Source organism: Denticeps clupeoides, chromosome 6 (assembly GCF_900700375.1).
Source record: "Denticeps clupeoides chromosome 6, fDenClu1.1, whole genome shotgun sequence".
In the NCBI taxonomy this organism is placed as follows: Eukaryota; Metazoa; Chordata; class Actinopteri; order Clupeiformes; family Denticipitidae; genus Denticeps; species Denticeps clupeoides.
Window position 1 is genome coordinate 14,447,796 of NC_041712.1, and position 24,366 is coordinate 14,472,161.

General features: G+C 42.5%; 2 protein-coding genes across 5 annotated transcripts; both read left to right on the forward strand.

The window, feature by feature from the left end:
• The first annotated feature begins 2,614 nt into the window (after positions 1 to 2,614).
• On the forward strand, positions 2,615 to 19,170 carry LOC114791786 (CD166 antigen homolog). Of its 3 annotated transcripts, XR_003750040.1 has the most exons (10): positions 2,849 to 3,037; positions 4,418 to 4,762; positions 4,843 to 4,952; positions 10,212 to 10,350; positions 10,470 to 10,585; positions 12,210 to 12,345; positions 15,930 to 16,214; positions 16,350 to 16,449; positions 17,116 to 17,755; positions 18,479 to 19,170. XR_003750040.1 is itself a non-coding variant. In XM_028982214.1 (9 exons), exons 2-9 carry the CDS (start codon positions 4,528 to 4,530, stop codon positions 18,597 to 18,599), a joined length of 1,242 nt encoding a protein of 413 aa, XP_028838047.1. In that variant the 5' UTR covers positions 2,615 to 2,724; positions 4,418 to 4,527; the 3' UTR covers positions 18,600 to 19,170. The 3 variants fall into 3 exon arrangements, 2 of the variants coding, with proteins under 2 accessions (XP_028838047.1, XP_028838046.1); XM_028982214.1 differs by lacking the exons at positions 2,849 to 3,037; positions 17,116 to 17,755 and adding an exon at positions 2,615 to 2,724; XM_028982213.1 differs by lacking the exon at positions 17,116 to 17,755.
• A 1,547-nt stretch (positions 19,171 to 20,717) lies between these two features.
• On the forward strand, positions 20,718 to 24,356 carry LOC114792807 (T-cell receptor-associated transmembrane adapter 1). Of its 2 annotated transcripts, XM_028984258.1 has the most exons (6): positions 20,718 to 20,818; positions 21,291 to 21,401; positions 21,750 to 21,801; positions 21,974 to 22,041; positions 22,550 to 22,611; positions 23,072 to 24,356. In XM_028984258.1, exons 1-6 carry the CDS (start codon positions 20,794 to 20,796, stop codon positions 23,447 to 23,449), a joined length of 696 nt encoding a protein of 231 aa, XP_028840091.1. In that variant the 5' UTR covers positions 20,718 to 20,793; the 3' UTR covers positions 23,450 to 24,356. The 2 variants fall into 2 exon arrangements, with proteins under 2 accessions (XP_028840091.1, XP_028840092.1); XM_028984259.1 differs by having other exon boundaries at positions 20,805 to 20,818; positions 21,382 to 21,801.
• The last annotated feature ends 10 nt before the right edge of the window (positions 24,357 to 24,366 follow it).

A 24,366-nucleotide genomic window follows, 5' to 3' on the forward strand; every position in this document is an offset into this window, starting at 1 on the left:
GCTTGTATTGTAGAGCAGATAGTGCCCCCTAGAGACTCGTTGGCCTCACTGTCAGGCAACTGGGAATTGGCTGACGCCACAGCAAACAGACCCTGCCCTGAGGGGACATCACATTGACAATGACAAAAAGAGATCTGGCAAGTCCAAGTGTTCCTGCCTTCCAGCACCCAGGCACGCTTGATACATATCACTTATCAAAATGCACTTCGGCCGTCCAAAAAGAGATGGCCCGTGAGCAGCCAGACGTCTGTGGAAAATGAGACGGGAGGGAGACAGCCTGCTGAGAGGACAGAATATGTGACAGTAATCAAAGGAACTGGCATGTCCAGAGCCCAACAAAGCTCGCACGAAAGGGAAGGAATACGTGTCGTATCTGAAAATCTCTGCAGTGAAATGAAAGCAGAATGAGAGCAAGCACAGAGTTACAAAGGGAGCCATATCTTCGTAAATGATGTGTCTTTGAAAACTCGTCCTAATATCTTCTGTATCAACTAGTATAAAAGGTGTGCACTCACTTGAATTGCCAATTTCCATTCAAACAGTGGGCTTTCAAATTGATGTGATGTATTCGTGCTTGTAATATGCAGCACAACCACAGACACACATTATGTGGATGCACATTGAACAATCACATTAGAGTCCTGGCAAACATAGCCAACACAGTGAACTATGACAGCAGGATTACACAGCATCACACAGCTAACATGATCCTAAATCATATTATGCAAGTTAGAACAATGCATGTAGTATCACCTCAAGGAATCTCAGTTATACACATTGTCCTTTTGACAGCCATAATATACTGAAGAGTTTTTTTTTTAAATAAATTGACTATCTGTTAAAGAAGACTAATGTTAGCTAAAAGGAAAATGTCACATGTAAGTGTAAGAGAGGTTATGTGGCAAGATGGATCCTCCATTATTAATTGAAAATTGTTGGGATTTTAATGTTACTGAGAACTGAAATTTGTAGCTGTCACACTGTAATCTTGTCCAATGAGCTGTCATACTGAAGCTCATACATGACTACAATCAGTGATGATTCCGGTTCTTAAGAGACACTAAGGCTTAGTGTTTCTATCTTGGGTAGAGCACCCAGTGGCATTTGGAGGTTATGAACTCATCAACTATTTCTCGGCAAGCAAGCATGATCGTGGCCTCTTAAAAATTGATTTCTCAAAAGGGGTGGTACAGCCGCAAGAGTTCAATCCAGACCTTCCTTGGTGAAGTTTGAGCCAACAGTCAGAACACTGGGGTGAAAATCTGGCACATAATTAGACTGTTCAAGATGTGTGTCCCTTTGAGAGAAATAAAATCCATGTTTGAAAATAGATGACTTTGCACAACACATTTCTTCCTCTGCAAAGTATTTAGCTCAGGAGCCCTCTGAGTTTTGTCGATACTGAAATTGCCAGCAAGTCATCTCTGGCCCTTTGAAATTTTTGTCACTACTGAGATAAAAGCAACAAATCCATAGTCATTTAGACCAGGGGTTTATGTGAACAGCTGCTCAGAACGGAGCCCAGTAACATTAAGCGAAAGTTGGTCACATCCAACCAGTCCAGAGTTCTTAATGGCAATGAGGACGTGGATTGTTGAGGGACTGAACAACCTCAAGATGTACAAAATTGATTTGAAGATTCTTCTGCACTAAAAGAAGAGTCCTGAAAACAAGATAACAGGATGTCAGCACGTCTGTCTGCAGGTGTACCATGCGTGCCAAGTTGAAGACACCATGCATCAGCAGTCTCCAGTCAGTTCCGGTCAGCCATTTTTGGTGTGTCAGAATGTTGACTCATTGAACACTACTTCAACTGAGAGTTTACCCACAGTTCACTGTTGATGGGAGATTTCCAAGCTGAATCATTCTGACTCACATCTCTTAAGGGAATCCCCACTTCAACAAAGGTAGAATTCATGTCCTGGAATTCTTTTATTTACAGTTTTTAGTCACTTAATCACTGAATCCTTCATTCCACTGAAGAGAAAGACTATTTTGTAGCTAGTTTCTCGACACATAATTACTCTCAGCACATAATTACTTAGGCTGTGATTATGTAAGAGTTTTAAAAGAGAAGGAAATTGAGTTTTGTGGCCCTGGACAGTCAGCCTGACTGTCTGTCCCATCTGACTATAAGCGCAATACCAGTTTTAGTTTGATTGTCACATATATAGGTATACAGGGTAAAACATGCAAAAAAATGTATCATGAACTGCTCTTACTGGACTGTGCAATTTTAACTATGCTCGGTTTATGTAGACTAGATTTACTTAAATCACATAAGTATTAAGTGAAGTGAGATACAAGCAAGAAAACATGAACAATAAATTAATACATCAAAGAAACAGAGAATAATATGATATACAAATATATTCCCTCTTTGGTCAAATCCTGTTCCTGTTCAAAACTTTTTCTCTGGGAAATAGAAATATCAGAAAAATAAAGTTGTTGGGGCTTTTCTTTGGTGGTTTGAAACAGTTCTTAAAACCAAATCCCACTGCCCTATACAGAATTTCTGTACAGCTGAGAATGTGTGATAGTGTGCATGTCTGTCGGTTTGTTCATGTGGTTAGCACTTCTCACTGCATGCAGAGCCATGTTGCAGTCGAACAGGAAACAGCAGAAGGCTTTGGGAATGAAACGAGGTCATGTACCCTAAAAACTCTTACAATGACAAAAACATTCAAAAAAACAATGCAGCAATGTAAAGGCATAAATGAAAAGGTAAACAGTGACAAACATTTATAGAATAAACTAGAGACAGAAAAACGGGAACCGATAGACAATGAGAGAGACAGGGGCAGACCTTGCCACCGCAAGTCTGGTCAAAAAAATGTTTCCTGTTTGCACTCTTTCAGTTTATGCATCAGACAGATTTGGAAATAACATTTCTTTCATCAAACACAGCTGACCTAACTTTCTGGTTTTAATTCTTTTAATTTTTTTGGTGACATCTGTTGGTTATTTGATGGTGTTAATCAGAGTAGTATAACAATGATAGCACTCCTAATTTTGCTGTTTGGACTCTTCACGTCAGGTAAGGCTAGCATTTTCAAAGTTGATACTGTTGATACTGAAGGCAACGTGGTGACAGGTCTTGACAAACTTGTACTGAAAGAGTTTGGCTTTGTACATTCTGTGGCTTTGTATGTTCGCGTTGAAATAGATGTAGGAAGAATGTTTTTCTTTTGGGCTACTAATTTGAGGGTTTACAGAAAGTTGCATAGACTTTATCTTTTATTACTATCATTTTATACACCAATCAGCAACATCAGTAAAAACACTTACAGGGAAAAAGCTACAAACACACCTGTCAAGGGGTGGAATTTATTTGCAGAAAGTGAATATTTTGCTCATGAAATTGATATGCTGGAAGCACAAAAAATGGGGGCAGTAATCAAAGGTAGGGCAATCCGGAAACAAGATATCTTTATGCACCTTGGGGTGTGCTCGCTCCCCTCAGAAGAACTGTAATGGTAGTGATGACGGTAAAATGTCACGTTGTGTATCATTGTTGTGTATGGGGCCTGGATCATTGAGCAATAGAAGATGGTGGCCATAGCTGATTATTCGCATTCTCTTTTAAACATTTAAACTGGGAAGACTGGTTGCATGTCTGTTGGAAGGGAAGAAGGTGGAGGCAGTATGAAGTTCTTGACAATGCACCGTTTTCTACAGTCCCTGTGAACTACGTTTACTCCAGATACAGATCATCCTGTCCATACCATATTGCTGTTAATGTTTCATGTAATGCTTCATTTTTTTCAGGTGGCAGTCTTTTGCACATAAGGGCCTGTTTTCTAATCAGTTCATTTTGACATTTGTACATAGAAGCCAATGTGTACCCTTTTTTAAACCAACCATTAATATTGAAAAACTCTCATGACTGTGTGTAGTTCCTGTTTAAATGATAATGTGTCACCTGCAGTAGCACATATGACGTGCATAAGGCTGCTGTCTCTGAAACCATCAATAATGGCATCAAAAATCATTACATGCCTGTGACCTCCTACTTGAGCTGGCTGGCCATTATCCAGCAGATGATGGCTTACTCGCTGTGCAAAATTTGACCATTGAACAGTTAGATTAACAACATACAGCCTAAGGCTGTACAAAAGTGACATTTAGAACCAAAGAAAAACTGATATGCAACACAGCCCTTTGGCAGTTATGTTCATGAATTCTACAATTGTTCCATCATTATTTCTAGCTTCAAACAAACCACATTTTATGAGTATAAGCTTCTGATAAGCACAATTTTAATTATTCTGAGACTGGCCATGCAAAGGCCACTTCAATTGATTTAAATTGCCACCAGTTATAAATGTGTGTTCCAAAAATAATTTAGAGTGTGACTAACAAAATGTTGCAAAACAATAATTTACTATTCACAATTCTTTTATGTTTACTTTGGCAGGATCATGTGGTCTAAATGACACAAAAGCATTAGTGGGGCAGAATGTGAATCTGTCCTGCATTATAGAGCGTGTACAAGCAAACATCGTCCAGATCCAGTGGAGTCGTAGGATGGGTGGAGAGGATGTGAAGTTGTTTGTGTATAACCCATCAATGGGGCAATACACCTACACAAATGACGATAAATTTACAATGACGGCATTCAAAACCACTCATAATGGCCAACTTAGGGGCTCTTATTTGGGCATAGCACAAGTGGAGTCGAATTACAGTGGAGAGTACATCTGCGAAATCACTACCTTCCCTTCTGGTTCCATTCTCAAGAAAATTAACCTGGATGTCAAAGGTACACTCATCTCTTTCACATTCAATTTCTTTATTTATTGCTAGTCCAAATGGTCATAAATGAGTTTGATTACTCCATAGAAATGAATCTTGGGATAATCCCGGTTGGGGTTATTGTAGAAGGGGATAATGTGACAATCAGGTGCAACAGCAAGCCTCCTGCTGACCGTTACAAACTTTTGTCGACTAAGGTAAGTATTATGGCTGCTTAGATTCATTCAAGATTTACACTACTGTAGATGCCACATAGCACATTTTTCTTACTTTTTCTGCTTGACCAACTGAAACCTGTAGTTCATTACATACACTTTTGGATAATTGTCCATTTCACAAGGAACCACAGGATCTGTACAGTACAACAATCTGCTGTATTCGCCATATGTCTGGACAGTGGTATACGGTTGCAAGATGCAATAAAAATCATCCAAATAAAATTCACAAAATCGTGTGGGAAAAGGTGTTATGGTCTGATGATACTACGGTTGAACTTTTTGGCCACAATTCCAGAACATATTTTCAATGCAAAAACAACACAAAAAAAAACACCATGAGTACCCTCAGTAAAGCCCGGTGGTGGCGGCATCATGCTTTGGGATTGCTTATCTTCATCTGGAACATTTGTCAAAGTGGAGGGAATTATAAACAGTTCCAAATACCATACAGCCATTACAGTACTGTACAGTACTCGGCTTTGCCCAAAACCTCCAGGCATCTACTATAAGGCTGAAGATGAAGAGGAATTTCACCTTTTACCATGACAAAGCATACATCCAAATCAACACAAGAATTGCTTCACTAGACTAAAATTTAAGTTTTGGAATCACCCAACCAGAGCCCAGATCTTAATGCAATAGAAAATCTTTGGAGTTACTTAAAGATGCCCTTCTCTGCCTATTTCTTTTTCAGCCAAATTGTTTTTTTAAATGTTTTTTGAAAGTTTATTGAAATTATTTATTGTGATAATTGTTTAATAATTTTTGCATCACAAAAACTTGCCATTTTACAAGGAGTGTTGTCACGACTACGGACTTACGGGGGAAGGAAGCGCAGAGGTCTGACATGTTGGGAAGGGGTTTTATTCATAAACAAACAAACAAATACAAATAAACAATGGCGCGGTGGCCAAAAACGGGAAATAAAAGGGAAAAAACACAAACTAACCCGTAGGCGTGTGGCGATTGCCAGAACTCAAACCGCATGAAACAAAACTAGGTCAAGTTCGTGCAGCGAGTTCACGAAAATGCCAGAGACCCCGAACGGGCGGAAACTTCCGGCATTTATGGGGCGTCAGGATTGGATTCCGGTGTGGAGCCCAGCTGCAGGCAATCCTGACAGAGCCCCCCCTCCAAGGGCTACGTCCTCGGAGCCCCAACAGTACCATCAGTGGAGGCGGCGGGGTGGACGGCGACAACCACAGGGCTCCTGCCCTGCTGTATCCTCCCCTTGGAGGACCCGGTCCCTCGGGCTGGCTCCCCGGCGTGGTCAGGCGTGGCGGCCCCGGTCCCTCGGGCTGGCTCCCCGGCGTGGTCAGGCGTGGCGGCCCCGGTCCCTCGGGCTGGCTCCCCGGCGTGGTCAGGCGTGGCGGCCCCGGTCCCTCGGCCTGGCTCCCCGGCGTGGTCAGGCGTGGCGGCCCCGGTCCCTCGGCCTGGCTCCCCGGCGTGGTCCCGCTTGGCGGCCCCGGACCCTCGGCCTGGCTCCCCGGCGTGGTCCCGCTTGGCGGCCCCGGACCCTCGGCCTGGCTCCCCGGCGTGGTCCCGCTTGGCGGCCCCGAACCTTCGGCCTGGCTCTCCGGCGTGGTCCCGCTTGGCGGCCCCGGACCCTCGGCCTGGCTCCCCGGCGTGGTCCCGCTTGGCGGCCCCGGACCCTCGGCCTGGCTCCCCGGCGTGGTCCCGCATGGCGGCCCCGGACCCTCGGCCTGGCTCCCCGGCGTGGTCCCGCATGGCGGCCCCGGACCCTCGGCCTGGCGCCCCGGCGTGGTCCCGCATGGCGGCCCCGGACCCTCGGCCTGGCTCCCCGGCGTGGTCCCGCATGGCGGCCCCGGACCCTCGGCCTGGCTCCCCGGCGTGGTCCCGCATGGCGGCCCCGGACTCCCGTACCTGCACACAATAATCAGGGCCGATCCATCTGGGTACGTGTGGGCCCTGTCTCCACATGTCCCCTCTGACACGTCTTGTGTCACCCCCTGCACCGCGCAGGGAGATTGTCCCAGAGCCTCCGGCGACTGTTCCAGGCACCCCAGGCTGGTGCCTTCTGGGACTATGCAGCCCCTCTCGCTGCACGGCCCTGGTGCCAAGGGGGGGGCATTGCCAGACCATCCGGCTAGCCCCTTCTGCGTCCGTTGGGACAAGCAGGCCCTCTTCCTGCCTGTCCCAGCTGGGTCCTCATGCCTACACGGGGGCTCTATGGCGCTCCACCCCTCTGGAGGCAGACGCAGGCCCATGCCTGGCCCGCCCTCCTCACTGGCTACCGCAGGACCCAGCTCCATCGCTTCCCCACCTCCCCTCCCCTCAGGAGGAGTCCCCAACCCGAACTGCACCCCCCCCAAAAAATTCTTTGGGGGAGCACCCCCCCCGGCTGGACTTAGGGGTACCTTGGGGCTTGTCCACCTCGCCTTGGACCAGCACATTCGGGTCAGGAACCTCCTCCCTGGGGTTCGGCTCCGCGGCTGGGTCGCCATCTGGTGGACACAAAGAGGGGAAGTGGGGGCGACATACGGACACATATGCCACACAGACACACACAGACAGAGACAGACAGAAGAGAGGGTCGTCTGGCTCCCTCTCTGGGCTCTCCGGGACCTCCTCAGGGGGCACAGCCTGGATCTCGGGAGGAGAGACCTTCTCGTCGCCCACCAGTGCTGGGTCTTCTTGCCCCGGATCCTGACTGGCACTGGATGTGGTGGAGGGGCAGAGTTCGATCCCTGGCTCAGGCCGATCAAACTCCGCCCTCAGTCTCTGTTGGAAGTCCCGAAAACTCCTGTCTGTCTCTCCCTGCTGCCAGAGGGTTGTGCTCCAGCCCCATGCTGATCCAGTCAGACACGTGAGGATGGTAGTGATCTCGTCTGTGTCTGCTGCCCCACTGAAGGGTCCCGGGACAATTGGGCTGTCCCACACGGGGCTGGGCACGTCGCTGGAGATGGTGGTGGGCGTGTGGCGTGGGGGGTGGTGGACATCTTCTCCAGCATGCGGGGGCGCTGGTGATGCGCTGCCGTTCAGCTGGGGAACATCCGGGCAGAGGGAAGGCGGGTCGGCGACTGGAGCAGGAATGGAGGATTCCCTGCGAGGCAGTCCCGGCAGCGCAGTTGCTGGCTGGCGACCTCCCGTCGCCCTCTTCCACCAGCTTTCCTCACACTGCTGGGAGGGACGTGGGTCTCCACGGACCTCGTGACGATCCTGGATGGGCGCGATGGGCGGAGCCATCCCGGCACCGACTGCCCAAACGGCGTCATCCTGGTCGTCGTCCGTGTCAACCTCGTACCCCCGGAAGTCACATGGGTCATCACGGACGCCGCGATGATCTCGGACGCGCACGCTGGGCGGAGCCATCCCGGCACCGACCGCCCACCGAAAATCCACGTCATCATCGCTTTCGTCATCCGTGTCCTCCCACCGGTGACTCCGAGGGTCGTCCACCCTGCGGACATCCTGGACCCATGGCGCGATAAGCTCCCATGGGCAGTACTCTGGCCATTCGGGCTGGAGGCTGCCCACCTCCTCGCTGGAGGAACGCCGCCGTTGTTGTTGCCGCTTCTCACCCCCCTGGAAGTGACGTGGGTCCCCACGGACCTTGCGACGATCGCAGACTGGCGCGATGGGCGGAGCCCAACTCTCGTCTCCCGTGCTCTCGTCGTCGTCCGTGTCGTCCACGGGGAGCCTTGCCAGCAGAGCGCAGAGTTCTTGGCTCGACATGGCGAAGATCGTGGGGGTCGCATCTTCTGCGCTCGCTGCCCACGTCACTTCCTCGCTGCTGCCGACGCCAACGTCCTCGCTCCGCCTCCTCACCCGCCCGCGTTGTCGCTTCCGGGTTTCGCGGAGTTTCCCGGGGGTGACGTCATCACGCGTCTCTCGTCTGGCGTCCGCGCTCGCCGCGCCGGGCTGCGTCCTTCGCGGCGTTTCTTCTCCTCTGCTTTCCACCTCTGCGCTTTTGGGTGGGTCGCTGGCATTCTGTCACGTCTACGGACTTACGGGGGAAGGAAGCGCAGAGGTCTGACATTCTGGGAAGGGGGTTTTATTATTAAATAAACAACAAATACAAATAAACAATGGCGCGGTGGCCAAAAACGGGAAATAAAAGGGAAAAAACACAAACTAACCCGTAGGCGTGTGGCGATTGCCAGAACTCAAACCGCATGAAACAAAACTAGGTCAAGTTCGTGCAGCGAGTTCACGAAAATGCCAGAGACCCCGAACGGGCGGAAACTTCCGGCATTTATGGGGCGTCAGGATTGGATTCCGGTGTGGAGCCCAGCTGCAGGCAATCCTGACAAGTGTCCATGTTTTATATGCAATTTATCATACAAAGACCAAAGAGCAAACAGGCACTTCATGTTTTAAGTTCCAGAATTAAATAATTAGACATTTTCCTGTGCAGTACATTCTCTATACTTGCTTTCCCACACAGCTGCTGAAATTACAAATGTCCAAAGATGGTGAACCTTCAAAAAGGAATTAATCAATGTCATTGATCATTTCTTCCATGCTGAATAGAAAAACAGTTCTGAACTGGGAATTAGGTAATGCATAACTGTAGCTATTTAATAACCATACCAGTTTAATCAACATGAAGTACACAACAACCCACAATTTCTGTGGGGAAGACTTCAGGTGATGTCTCATGTCTAAAAAATTGATAGTTGCAGATGAACTCTTCCCACCGGGAAAGCAAATCTGTTTGCCCTCTAGGTGTTAGATCTTTGACAAGTTGAGATGTGTGCCAGAATGAAATATGGGTCTCACATCATGTAATCTGACAAGCTCTAGGTTTATTAAAGAAGGGATAGAGAGGACTTTTCTCTCAGTGCATACTGTAAGTTAGTTCATATACCCACATATTTACTGTTATATTACTATGGATATACTGCCAAATTCACAGATTTTTACCCCTCTAATGATCACAGTCTACCTTGGAAATAACATGAATAACATAACAGCTACTCGTCATACATCATGATTGCCAAAGGTAACGCATTGTACCTTGTACCTTAATAAAAGGTAAAATATATATTATGGTAAAAATATATTATATGTTCTTGTATACAATATGTGCAAAACATATATATGTTCAGTGTATTATACAGACATTCATAATGTCTATAGATCTGATCAGAAAGTGTATGCAACCTTTGAGGGAAGCAGGCATTGTTAATTTTATAGGCTTCAATTTAAATAATGACATTTTCATACCTTTCATTCGGTTCTTGTGCCCTCATGCATCTTTGTTATATTTTTCAGATTGAAAACAAAGTTATGCAGAATCAAGATGGTGTTTTTGTAATTCCCAACATTAGGAGACATGACAGCGGTCTGTATATCTGCCATTCAGAATTGGAATCATTACATCAAAATGCAACAATACAAATTTCAGTTAACTGTAAGTAGGTAACACACACATATAATACATATGTGTGTGTGAGTGTATGCATGCATGCATGTGTGTGTGTGTTATTCATGTAATCAAAAAATAAAACATTGTGTTCTTTTGCATGACAGATCTTGATCAAATTAAATGCAATGTGGGGAGATATATTGACCTTCATCTTGGCCAGAATTTGAGTATTGCATGCACTGCCAGTGCTTCACAGAATGTGGAGTACATATGGACTAAGGTAAGCTGACAGAGAAAAGCTATTTGTCTATTAAATGTTTTCTTTCATGTAAGAAAACCTTTGTTTTGTAAAATTTCTTAACCTCATAGCAAATCATTCCAACTTTATCACCACTGCTCCACTCTGATTGTTCTGCTTTGAACCCAATCTGTGCAACTTCTAAGTCTCAGGTCTCTGCAACATTCTGTATGGTCCCTCTCAGGCCTTTACGATATTGTTTTCATTTTGCTTATTTATCCGCGCTACAAAAATAGTTTTTGTAAGGTAATAAAAAGTATGAGGAACAGCACAATGACATTTTCATGCAGCTCCTATATAGAGTATACCCCCGACACAATTACCCCTGAAGCAAGTAATTATCTTCTCCATGTTACATACCATAATTACTTGAGGAGAGTGCAGTCTGTGTGCAACTGAGGTGTTTCACATGAATCGATCAACTGGGATTGATCGACTAAATGTCAACAGCATGTCAACATGGCATGCCAATTAATCACCATCTTCACAGTCTGGTATTTGTGAAACAGTGTGTTATACAGTGAAAGGCTGTATATTTTTTACTGTGAAACCTTATGGTTTTATGGAGCGTTGGGGTCGAGCTTGACAAATTTGCCAGTTTGGGAAAGGGATGTTCCCAGAATTGCCAGCATCAATGCAAAACAAGAAGAAGCAGGAGTGTTGGTAATGGTGGATCCAATCCCCAGTCCTAGCCATAACATTTGAAGACAAGAATAGGATCAAGCAGATCAATGGGTTAGATATGGGATCCACAACAAAATTGACACAATCCTGTACTATTATAATCTGCGGTTTGTACCTCTGGAATATTGTTACACGCTCGTTGTAACCATAGAAACACTATAGAAATAAGGAAGCAAGTGCAGAGCTTCTGTCAACAGTCCCACACAGTTTGTCCATTTGATCAGAAGGAAGGTCACAGTGGTGTGGGGGTGGGTCATATCTGGACAGTGACATTTTGGTATATTGATCAGTGACACAGTTGTGGTTTCAGGATATATGAAATGACTTCATCATTGTGAAATAGTGATTCTGTGGGTAAGTTATTTAAAGAATAATGATAATAATACTAATTTTTTAAAATCACAAATCTGTTACCAGTTTAGAGCCCTCGTTCTAACTAGAATAATTCCTACATGGAAGTTTAGGGTATGGGCTGCTTCATTCACTTCTTTTGTCCTTTATTCTTCCAATTTCTTTGTGATTGGATTAACTGTGATCTGGGAGCATTTTGAAGTCTTTGAAATGTTTCTGCAGTCCGCTCCTTTCAGGACTTTATAGGAATATTTTAGTCTTTGCAGTTTTTTTTGTTCCATTTGAAAATGCTTAAATTAACATACTTAATTAGATATATCATTTGAAATGATATATCATTTGAAAAGATTCAATGCTTTGTCTCAGATTAAGTCAGATCAATTTTAATAGTAAATCTGTGCATAAACGTATGAAATGTGACAATACAGTAGGTCAATGTTAAATGAAATGCTTTTTTGTTTACAATTATTGTGAAATGCAATTCTGATGTTTTGGTTCTGCCTTGAATATAGTTTGTCTGGTTAGTGGAAAGTCTGGCTTCAGCTGCTTCTGGTGTGTTCCCTGTTGCCAGGATGGTGTCAACGTGTCGCATGTGCCCTCCATCTCCCTGAGATCTGTGAACAGCACTCAGGCTGGACTGTACAAGCTCACGGCATACATCAGCGGCCTTCACAGTCTTCTCCAGCAACTGCAGCTTAACATCACAGGTGAGATTCACACCAACACATTATATATATTCATCTCCTGTTAGGACTTAATCGGAATATTTTAGACTTTATATTTATAGTCTTTTAGTAAATGGCTTTTTATCATGTCAGACAGTTCAGGAGGATTGCATGTCTTCAAATTCATGTGAAGAAACTTAACAAGTTATGACAATTAAATGTGAACTACTTAGTTCCAAAACTGCATTAAATGCAAAAACAAACTCTTTGCATTTTAACATAGTTATGATATCCTAAGTTTTAAGGTTCATACACAAAAATCTATGTGTATGCAAATAACTGCAATAATGTGATACTGAAAACAATGCAACACAGTCGTCAAATTTTTGAGACAATGACACAGACTTTGGTGTTCTCTAGTTCAAGTTCAAGGTAAGCTTTATTGTCATTTCAGCTACATACATGTTAGACAGTTCATAGCAGAGGTGTGGACTCGAGTTACATGACTTGGACTCGAGTCCAGAAGTGGGACAAAGTCATTGCTTTTCAAGTCACAAGTAAGTCTCAAGTCTTTGCCCTCAAGTCCCAAGTCAAGTGCCAAGTCAAGACAGGCAAGTGTCGAGTCAAGTCCAAAGTCAAGACTGATAAGTCTCAAGTCAAGTCCTAAGTCCTGCAGTTTGAGTTTCGAGTCCTTTCAAGTCTTTTCAACCGCACAATAATAATACATTTTCACAGATCGTGTATGCTTTTAAAATCTATTGTTTTATTAAAACAAGTGCAATTGAAACTGCAGAAATAAATAGTGCTGACATTGCACTATTAACTTCATTTTTAACATTTTAACATTTAACTCATATTTTTAAGGAATATTCTTCATTTTAAACCACTGCTTTACAGAATAAACGCATCTGAAAAAACAAGTGCAACTGTAATTATTCGAACAAAAAGTGCTAACGTTGTATTTCCATGACATATTGCATTTCAATTAGTTCCACAGCAGTTTGTCCTGTACTGTAACAAAAACATGAACATAACAGACTTAACCGCGGGAAGTGGAAAATAAAATGTACTTGTGTTTACCAACTGTTATTCAGTTAAATAGCTGCATCCATGTTACCACGTCACGTTTGATGTGGTAATTTCACAGTTCGAAGACTCGTTCTCGCCCCCTACATTGCAATTCGGCTAGGTATACATCCGCGCTAAAATATCAAGGTGAAAGTCATCATAATGTAGCGGTTCTTCTTCTGCGTTGTGTAACTTTTTGATTTCGTTTCTTGAACCACAAATGATGAGCTGACACCCAAGAGATTTTCTGTGCAAAGTGTATTGTGTACAAAAAGCAAGATCGCGTCAGAACATCGCGTCACACATCGCATCACACATCGCATCACACATCGCATCTTTCTGCACCTCTCTCTACAATATACAGTATTAAAAGAACATAAAAAATATTCACAAAATAACACACATGTAAAATATTCCTAATATGTACATAAATTAAAATGAAAGAAATAACTTTTTGCACACAAACCCCACGCACCTCTCACAGCTCATGCCATGTGTCCAAGAGACCTGAACCGGGTCTCAAAAACAAAATAAAAGTCTTTAGGAAAACATAAACATAAATGACACAAGAAAAGACACTTGCCTGTCTTGACTTGCCACTTGACTTGGGACTTGAGGGCAAAGACTTGAGACTTACTTGTGACTTGAAAAGCAATGACTTTGTCCCACTTCTGGTTCATAGTGAAACGAAACAACGTTTCTTCGGAACCTGGTGCTTCATGTAACAAAGTTACACACTGTTACATACATACAAAGTTACATACAGTGCACATGTGTGACAGACAAACCGGCTACATAAAGTGCAAACATGGAACACAGGCAGTGTAAGACAAGCAGTGCAAGAATAACAGATTAGCAGTGAAACAAGTCATGAAGGTGCAGATGCTGCTGTGGTAATGTGCAAATAATGCTGTAATGGAGATATGTTCTGAACATAACATTTACATTTACGGCATTTGGCAGACGCCCTTATCCAGAGCGACTTACAACGTGCTTTCAAGTTACCATCGATGAAGAGATCAATTCCAGTTCACTAGGACCCCAACTATGAATACATCTATTTTATTCACTCTGTTGTAGATTCTGTACACAAAGTTCGACAACAAGAAAATTACAATTTAATCTAAATATTCTTTAAAGAGGAAGGTCTTGAGCTGTCGTTTGAAGGTGCTCAGTGACTGAGCTGCTCTGACCTCGAGGGGAAGTTCATTCCACCACCGAGGGGCCAAGACGGAGAAGAGTCTAGATGAATGTTTTCCTTTTACTTTCAGAGATGGAGGGACCAGGCGAGCAGTACTGGAGGTTCGGAGTAAACGAGGTGCAGTGCGAGGTGTAATAAGGGGTAGAGAGTGTCCAAAGTGGAAAGTGCCTAAGTGTTCAGGTCCTGTGGAAAGAAGCTATTGCACAGTCTGGCACTGAGGGCTTTTCCAGATGGTACGAGGGAGCAAAGTGCATGTGAGGGGTGTGTAGAGTCCTTTACAATATTGGTGGCTTTCCTGATACAGCGTGTTTGGTAAATTATGGAGGGAAGAGACTTCTCAACTGTCCCCACTATTCATTGTAGGGTCTGATGCGGTTCCCAAACCAGACAGTGATGAAGAATGCTCTCAATAGTCCCTTTATAGGTGGTGAGGATGGCTGGTGGGAGATGGGCTTTCCTCAGCCTCCGCAGGAAGTGTGAGCTGATGGGTTTTCTTGGCGGTTGAGCTGGGGTTGAGAGTCCAGGGAACCCCAAGGAAATTTGTGTTCTTGACGATCTCCACACAAGATCTGTCAATGTTCAAAGAGATGATTGTTGACTTCAGAAGAGAATGGGGGGACAGCTCCCCCATTCTCTTCTGAAGTCAACAATCATCTCTTTGGTTTTTTCATGTTCAGAAACAGATTGTTGACCTTACACCAGTCCGTCAGTCGTTGCCCCTCCTCTCTGTACGCTGACTGATCATTCTTGCTAATGAGACCCACCACCAAGGCAATTCAAATGATTGGCTTTGAACAGGAAAATAATCTTAAGGATTAATAAAAGATTGGTTTTCCGGTAAGAATCTTGATCCTAAAATTAATATATAATGATTTAATTCTACAAACTCAGATAGACCGTAGTGTCACGATCCAGACATTTCTGTGTACTCTGGACCAGGATATCATGTTTGACTTATCTTGTGTTTCTGAGTTCCTGATTGGATTGTGTGCACTGGTTTGTGAGTTGTGCGTTTCCGTGTGTCATACCCTGATCGGAGATATATATATAAGGGGTAGAGAGTATATATACATATATATACACATACACACACACACACACACACACACACACACTCAATTTTTTTATTGACAGACACTGCAAGTATTCATGCAATTTACAACTGTAAATGTGTGATGAGTGGCAGAACTGATAAGAAAAAAATCACCTTGACTTTTGAACGCACTTTAGGGCTGACTGACACCTGCTGGTAGCTCTGTTATATGTATGTGGCCCTTCCATTGTATGCATTGTATATGTAATTGTGGGTATTGTAAAGTTTACAATTGACAATAATGCAACTTTCTTTAAAACTCAGTCAGATCATTGGATCACACCGCGACAGCATCCACCTCTGTGGCCACCACCACTATGACATATCCCTCCAACAGCAGAACTAAAGTCACCACAGTGGTGAATGAACAGGATGGTTCCTTGTCCGGTTCCACATCACCGCAGCCAACTGCATCATTTTCAACACGACCGGGAAACCACTCAGATTCAGGACAGCCCACCACCAACATTACCGTATCGGTACATTTTATAACAAGTACCATCCTGCTTACTAAATTTCAACAACAACCCCAAGAGATACTTATAACAGGTATCATATGTCATATGGAGCATAAGCAACATTTTTGTAATAATAATGATATAGGTTTTTTTTTTAAGTATATGCAATGCCATGTATCACGGCCTACTTTTCAGCAGGGTCTTTCTGTTCCAATGCACATTGCAGATGCCAGCAGTGGGGAGCATTTGCTATGGATCTTTCTGCCCCTTCTTCTTTTATTGGTAGTTGTGGGATTTCTTTCCTTCAGGTATATCAGGAAGAAGAGGTGAGTGAACAGTAGGAAACATGGGCAGTTATAAATATACTATAAATATCCTCCCAAATTACTGTTATGTATCCACATTTTATATCTTTATGAATGTAGTGACTATTAGTACTACATAGTTAGTAGTATTAACTATGTAGTAACTATGCAGCTAGTTAACTAGAGGTATTTAACTATGGGCAGTGGTGGCCTAGCGATTAAGGAAGCGGCCCTGTAATCAGAAGGTTGCGGTTCAAATGTCGATCCGCCAAGGTGCCACTGAGGTGGCACCTTGCACACATTGTTTCACAATGACAATCACGTCACAAAAAAAAGTCTTTCTGGGCTTTTAAGGATTTAATGAATTCTTATCCATATTGCAAGTCCTCACCAATCCTCTGTGATGATGAAACTTCAAATTGTTTAAATGTTTAAATGGCCCCAAATCACAAACCAGCAACCGTGGTCCCCATAGGGACACAGTTCTGATGTTATTTCCACATAAAACAGCAGCAACACAGGGATTTCAGATAATCCCGGAGATCATAAGAAATTCCTCCCAGCAACTATGCTTCTAGTGATAGCTGTCCATGTCTTAATTGTGCACTGCAAAATCCATTTTCTTAGATGAGTGTCTGCAGGTTTGTTTTCCCTATTTGTCTAATGGTGCGCCCCTGTCTTAAATAGGATGGATCTGCCGCCACCTTTCAAGCCTCCCCCTCCTCCTGTGAAGTATACTTCTGTGGTGTGTCAGGAAGTGAGAGGATCTGATCCAATATGATAGCTGGAAAAGCCATGTACCAGACAATTGTTCCTTTTTTCCCACATTTTCTTCCCCCATATCCTGCTTGGTCAAGGGTTCATCTGATTTTGAGGCCTGGTTTTATCCCTGACTTTATTTCTTGTGTTCTATAATATTTTACAAAATACGTTTCATGTAGCCCTGACAATTTAAGGAATCACTAAATATTAAAGTTAAATTCATTTATGTACCTTTAAGATTGTAGAATTTTTAGAGTATTGTATTTTGATGGTATTTTTTCTAATAAAAACAATAAGACATTTTAAGTGGCGTGGATACTGCAACATCAGTGATCTAACGAGAACATCTTTTTAACACAGTTAAATCAAAAAGTTTCCAGTGGAAGCAGCAGTTTGAGAGTTGCCCCTCAGGTGAGCTGAATACAATACTGCATACTGCATTTAAGGGGTGACGGAAGAACGTGGAAGAAGGGTGATGGAAGAACATGTGTCAGTCTCCAGTCTAACCATCATGCATCATGTGACAACCAGGGCCGGCCTGTGGCATAGGGAATAAAGGCAAATGGTAAGGGTGCCATCCATGCAGGGGGCGCCACAAACGAAAAAAGAAAAAAAGTGAAGGCAGGGCTCTCAACTGTCATTCACTGAGCATGACTAATATGCAGCAGCGCCAAATAGTAGCACCTTGCTATGAAACAAGCACACTTTTACCCGTCTTCAAACTATTCTTCTGAATACGGGGCCGCTTCCTTAACCGCTAGGCCACCACTGCCCCTACACTGCCCCACCTATTAAGTAGTGATAATAATAAGGACACATATCTTTCCTATGAGGGCACCAGAGTGCACATATCACAACCCACCCCACCCCACCACCATCCCCACCCACTGCGATTTGAGGAGGGCACTGAACTTGCCTGGTGCGCCAAATTTGTATTTAAATACAGGAAACAACTAGTCAAAGCACAGGAAGAACTGAAATGTTCTGACAAAATCTTTCAGTTTAAAAGTAGGAAGGAATCCTGAGGTCACGCCTATCTGGAAAGTGCCAGAATGTATGCATGTTTCCAATCTTAAATTACATGATTAATCTAATTTATAGTGGTCTGAAGATAAACTGAAATAAAGACTATCAAGAAATAGATACTAGCATACACCCAGGCAAACAAATATTTTTTACATCATTATCATTGTAATGGTGGTTTAATTGTTATTAAGGGTAATCAACCATAAAAACGGAACCATAGGTGTCCATAACGGGATTGAAATAAAGACCCTTTCATCCGCAGATGTGCTAGTGCATTGGATTCCTGTACACTAGAGACGATGAAGGACAGCAAACGGCTCATAGCTGCACTAAACCAGATTTCTGACCCTGCCAAACCACAAGTGACAGTGGTGCTGCTCTGAGGAGGAGGAGAAAACCGCAGCGAATCCCACCCCCCCCAGGCCAAGTGACCAATAGAGAGATTCATTCTCGAGCTCAAGACATGGACACTGAATGCACTCATAAGCTTCATTTACAGTTTTCTAAAATATCTTGCTCCAAGTGTATGCGTGTTTTTGTGGTTTTGTAATTAAAGCTGCAGATATAGGAGGGACACTTCCTGCCATTGCACTGGTGGTCGGAAATGGAAAAAGGAAACCTGTTTGTGTGTCAAACACATGTTCACAGCCAGTAGAACAATGCGATACACATCTCAACTGCTGCTATATTTACTGACATTTGTGACTCTATGACTGGCATTCAACAACACATCACCATTTACTCATGATTGACTCAAAAATGTTGTTCAGGAACAAAGCTTATTGCAGGGTGATTTATTGTTGATTTTGTACAAAATGAAGTACACTTTTAAAACAAACCTTTGTGGAACACATGCACAGTTACCTCTCTGAAAATATGGTTGCATTATAGGCTACTTGCGTGTATTCAGGCTTTATTTAGGGATTGCAGAGATTAAAAAAATAGGTTTATGTATCCTATTTACATTGAAGTTTTGTATTTAGAGCCCTGGTGACCAATATGAGGTGGACCTGTGTTGAGAGAATGAAATGAAGGAAAGATTTGCGACATTTTCACAAAAAATGCAGACACGCAAAACAACAGTGCGCTTTTTAGAGAACGACATCAAGGTTGAAAGCTTGAGCATCAAAGACTTCAGACAGATCAACAGTTTTTCTGCTTGTTGAGCAATAAAAGAGCCAAATTGCTTGTGACATCTGTATGAAATATAGATCACATTGGCTTGGTGACTTGTTATACTGTCTAAGATAATATAGCTATAATGTGAAGGCATAAAATGACTAGTTATATATATTATATGTATTATATATTTCTATGTCCCTCCACATAAATATTTAGCAGAAAGAAACTTTTTATTTTCTCTGCAGATTATTCTGACCTACCAAGCATTTCTTTGTAATATTTATAATGTTACACAATGCCATGCACATGAAATTGTCATGCAGCACATTGCTGTTATCCTGTGTTTCACATTTTTATGGCAGGCATGCAGTTGTCATGCCACAGAGGAAGGAGCAGGAACAGGAGCACAACATATCTGAAATAGTGAGGGGTTTAATAATAAAAAAAAAAAAAACACAGTCAAAGACGGACAGGGGCATGAAGGAGAACTGGGCTTAAGATACATGAACAGGGTAATCAACATAGGGATCTACATCTGCACACTCGGCACCTTGTGATGTGATGATAAAATCAATGTTGAATGATTTAATTGATGTTAAATTCAAATGATGCACATATAGTAAATGCAATTAGGCATTAGCATATCTCCACTGACAAATCTTTCCTCAAATCAAGATCATGTCCGAGGCAACAGCATATCGTGAGCATTTTTGTTATCTATACATATATATATATATATATATATATATATACACACACAATATTTTATTTTATTATTATTTAATTTTTTTATCAATAACATTTTAGCTTTCATGTGCATTGTGTTTCTTCTATTATTCTCAAGTGCAAGTAGCAATGGTTTCTTTGGAAATGTTTTTTAGACAAGCGCTTGCCCTGAGTATTTTTAAAAGGAGTAAAACTGATTGCAGTTTGACTGTTCTCAGTTTTTTCTGACTGTTGCTTTACTGACGGTTTCTTTGTGAGAAGTCTTTTTCACTGGTTTACATTAATTGCTGAAATTAAGAGCGAGAAGACATTGCTATCTCATGTGATAGTCATGTCATTAAAATTACAAAAGATATACTTGCGCTTGCCTAGGTCTTTAAGTACAAGCTTTATATAATTTTTCTCCTAAAGCACTTTCATTAGTCTATCATCAGGCTTTTAAACCACTTTCAGGCCACCACGCCTGCCAAGTCCCAATGAACTGTGTGCAAACAGAAATTTTAACCCAAAGTGCATTGGTCTAAAGACACCAGGAGGAATCCCTGATCCGGAGAAACACCAACACCAAGCTGGTGAGCCGTCAACGTGAAAGGTTGCACAGAAAAATACACCCGTCACATTTCCTGTTTGCAACCGAAAAAAACTGAGGACACTGAAGACAGAGTCGAAATTGAAGCTACCGTACCTTTCCGTACCAGCACACCTTCGCGGAGAGGAGAGATGTAATGAATGGCAAATAGCTTCATAATGTCAGGTGAGACACAGATTTTCAGTATTTCGTCTTTGTGAATTGGAACATTAGAGGTTTCATCATCAGAAATTGTTATTATACCTACTGAAATTGTGTCATTCTGTAAATTCACAGCCAGGGTGTTGAGCTGAACTGAACTGACTGTTTCAGAATCTAAACTGTCAGGTGCTTTATACTGTATATACAATTCAGTGTTTAAATGGTTCACGGCAAGAGCAGAATGCTCAGTTTCGTTCACTTGTTATAGATCCTTGCCCATGTGGATATATTATGCATGTATTTATTGCACAATGTTTATATGGCACCTATATATGTGTTTGCTGTGCAAATGCTTGCAATGTTAATGCTAAAATCAGCCGGTTTAGCATTGAACAACTGTATTGTGTTATGAATGTATACATGATTCACATATCAAAATTGTGATGCTATAATTGTGTTCATATAATGTCTACATAATGTGCGTCTTTGTTGTCAGAGTGCATTAAGGCTTATATCAGCCTGGCGTCAACTTCACTGGCACTAATGATATCTGTGTGCTTCAACATTATGTTCTATGTAATGAGAAGAAGAGACAAAAGAAGAGCAGGTATGTATATGGACAATACATGAGAAACCACAGCATGCAGGGGGAGACTAACTGGGACATCTGCTGTTCATGGACATCGATTTTATTATCCACATAAAACTGAATTAGTATAAAATGTTCTGTAATTGTAATTGACTACGTAAGTTGACTACATTTTTGGAATGGCATCTCATCTCAAAGTAAATTCTAATAAGGTTCCAAAACAAAAACATGAGTTACAATGAGGGCCAACTACTCACATGAAAATTAGTTTTGAAAAAGACTTTTTCATTCAGCTCTGAATGCTCGTCTATTGCGGAATACGGCAAGACGCTACATTAGTATCCATCTGTATTGCTTTTTCTGCAGAGGAAGAGGAGGAAAAGTACCAGCTCTCACATTATATTCACAGGATGAGCAGGTACACTCTTGATTCATGGCAAATTATCCTATGTATTTCAGCACACAAAACTTCACGGCACCTGACATACATGAAGGCCCAGGAGCATGTTCTTGCAAAATAGTGAACGTGGGTGGCTGCGTAGATCTGTGAATATAAATCGGCCGTTTCACAACGTTTTCTCTTTGCACAGGTTTGAAGAAGATCATATGCAGCACAAGGAGAATCCCATCTATGGAAATATTTGCACAGATGGACGAGGTGTGTTCTGTTCGGTGAACGGGCGCCCTGAGCCAGATCTGGCATGGGCTGGATGTGAGGGGCAGCCAAGGGCTATTTTGGCTCATTGGCCCTGGACTATGGCGATGCTGGCAGCACCATTTCATTTGAAATATGTCCAGCAGCAGCCTTCCAAGCCTAAATACATGTAAATTATTAAAGCCTTTTGACAGCCCATGCTGGATTTTTTATATCGAGATGTTCATGGAAATTATGAATTATTTAACACCAGTTAGCACACAAATTGGAAGGTCTGGTAAATAAAATGCAACATTTTGTCTGCCAAAATAATATTATGCCTTTGAATTCATGCAGAGTTGGACTTTAAATGTCTGAAATGGACTACTCGTTTTTTTTTAATGAGAAATTAGTTATGAATGCTGTGAGGGATGCTGAACTAGTATTGAAAAAAACTGGGCATGTGTTTAAATAAAGTGAAACTATTGGTTTGATTTTATTGCTGTTTTAATTGATCATCTGTTTGCTGCAGGATCTGAAGATGATGTGTGCTATGAGCATATGGCAGGCACAGGCAGCAGAGTGCAAAAATCGGTATGCTTTTTTTTGCCGTTTTTGTGGAACATTTGCATAAATAATAGATGGTTTTAAAAATATCTATATATTTTTTCACAATATTTCAGACTATAAGCTGCTTGCACCTGCATGTTATTAGATTTCTTTTAATGTGCAAGCCACTAGCTAATGAAGTGAATCAATATATCTAATGAAAATTGAAAGCACGTAGCTGAGCTATTTTTGGAGTCAGCCCACGCGGCCACAGACACTTCATTTAGTACATGTCCTCCGTACAGAAAAGGTGCTGCAAATTTGCAGCTACTGCGGTCTTACACGACCAAACTCTTAGACCACTGTGACAAAGATACAACTGGTATACTTAAGTGTGAGAACGGAAGAGGAATTCTCAGGAAGATCTTATGAAGAACTATCAAGAAGCATAATTACAAAACTATTAATAAATACAAACACTAAAAAATTACTGTCCTTATGTTAGGATCACATTGCAGACATCTCGTATGCCTCTCTGGATCTGAATAACTTTAAAAAAAAGAAGAAGACATGGCAATACCAGCAAAGCCACCCTCAGCTGCAACAGGAGCCACCTCAGGCCAGTGTTGAAGAGGACCTGCTGGGGGATCCTGAGATGAATGTCGACCACCTGTCCAGAGACAGCAGCCTCATCGTGTCCCACAATGACATCTACCTTAACAGCCAACAGATTTCACAGGAAGCTGAGGAGATGGGGAGGGAGAGAGAGAGGAAGGGACTGAGGAAATGGGAGATGGACAGAGCGAGAGAGCGAAATCCTGAAAAAGACCAGCCGATGGACCGGGACATGAACTTGGGGGATGCTCCTGATGACCTTGCTTAGGCCCAACACATCTTGCCCATGTAGGTTGCCCTACAGGACGAGTTGAAAATCAGGGTCATTCAGAGTTTCCCCTTCTCCTTTATGGCGTCTGACTGTCTGAGTGTGAGTGACTCATGACTGAATCACAGGGTTGTGTGTCTGGTTAGATGTTTTTCTAGACTTTTCAGTCTATAATAGATGTATAAAAAAATTGGTGACAGAATATAACCTGAATTGTATTCAGGTTTTCATTACCTCAAATGTTAACGTTTGTCTTGATAACTAGCAGTTATTATATTATTTACATTTAAAAACATAAAAAAAAAAAAACTCAATGTTAGAAAGGACATAGAATAATTTTGATCATAACCATGGCAAAATAAGCTTTGCAATCCTTTGATCAAATCTAACGCAGAGCCAGCAGACACCCTTCCAGCATACAGCTGGAATTTCAGTCTGTTATTGCCTCCCGGTTAGGGATGAGTTTTGGATCTATTTCAAAATATCACCTTCTTTCTTCCACCAATCACTCCGTACACATAGATGGACAACACAATCACACGAACAAGAGAGGTGGTCAACACTGTCAATGATTAAACACACAAGATGAATTATGAATCATTCTATAGGAATCTGTCTGAATGCACTGTAAGAATTATTAGTAATATTTGAATCGCTAGTGTATACCGTGAGACATAACACTGTGATGACACCCGTGCCAGAGGGTCTGCAACATCAAGTGCGTAGCCATGTTTATGCAGCATGTGCACAGGTCATCATGCATTGAACTGGTATTGGGAAAACCAATGGAAAACCATTAATAGAATGTGGATTATCTCTGCAATACCATTAACAATGTATTAATATTAATCAGCCTAGCTGGAATATATTAACAAATCTAATCAGTCTATGTTCATGCACACATTTTTCAGCCATTA

Bases quoted from the DNA above. Each gene is read 5' to 3' on its own strand.
- LOC114791786 (XM_028982213.1), top strand. From the start codon at position 2,995: ATGATAGCACTCCTAATTTTGCTGTTTGGACTCTTCACGTCAG. The intron at 4,953-10,211 runs GTAAGTATTATG...TATATTTTTCAG, and splicing joins ACAAACTTTTGTCGACTAAG to ATTGAAAACAAAGTTATGCA. The intron at 12,346-15,929 runs GTGAGATTCACA...TTTAAAACTCAG, and splicing joins ACTGCAGCTTAACATCACAG to TCAGATCATTGGATCACACC.
- LOC114792807 (XM_028984258.1), top strand. From the start codon at position 20,794: ATGGCAAATAGCTTCATAATGTCAG. The intron at 22,042-22,549 runs GTGTGTTCTGTT...TGTTTGCTGCAG, and splicing joins TATTTGCACAGATGGACGAG to GATCTGAAGATGATGTGTGC. The intron at 22,612-23,071 runs GTATGCTTTTTT...TCCTTATGTTAG, and splicing joins GCAGCAGAGTGCAAAAATCG to GATCACATTGCAGACATCTC.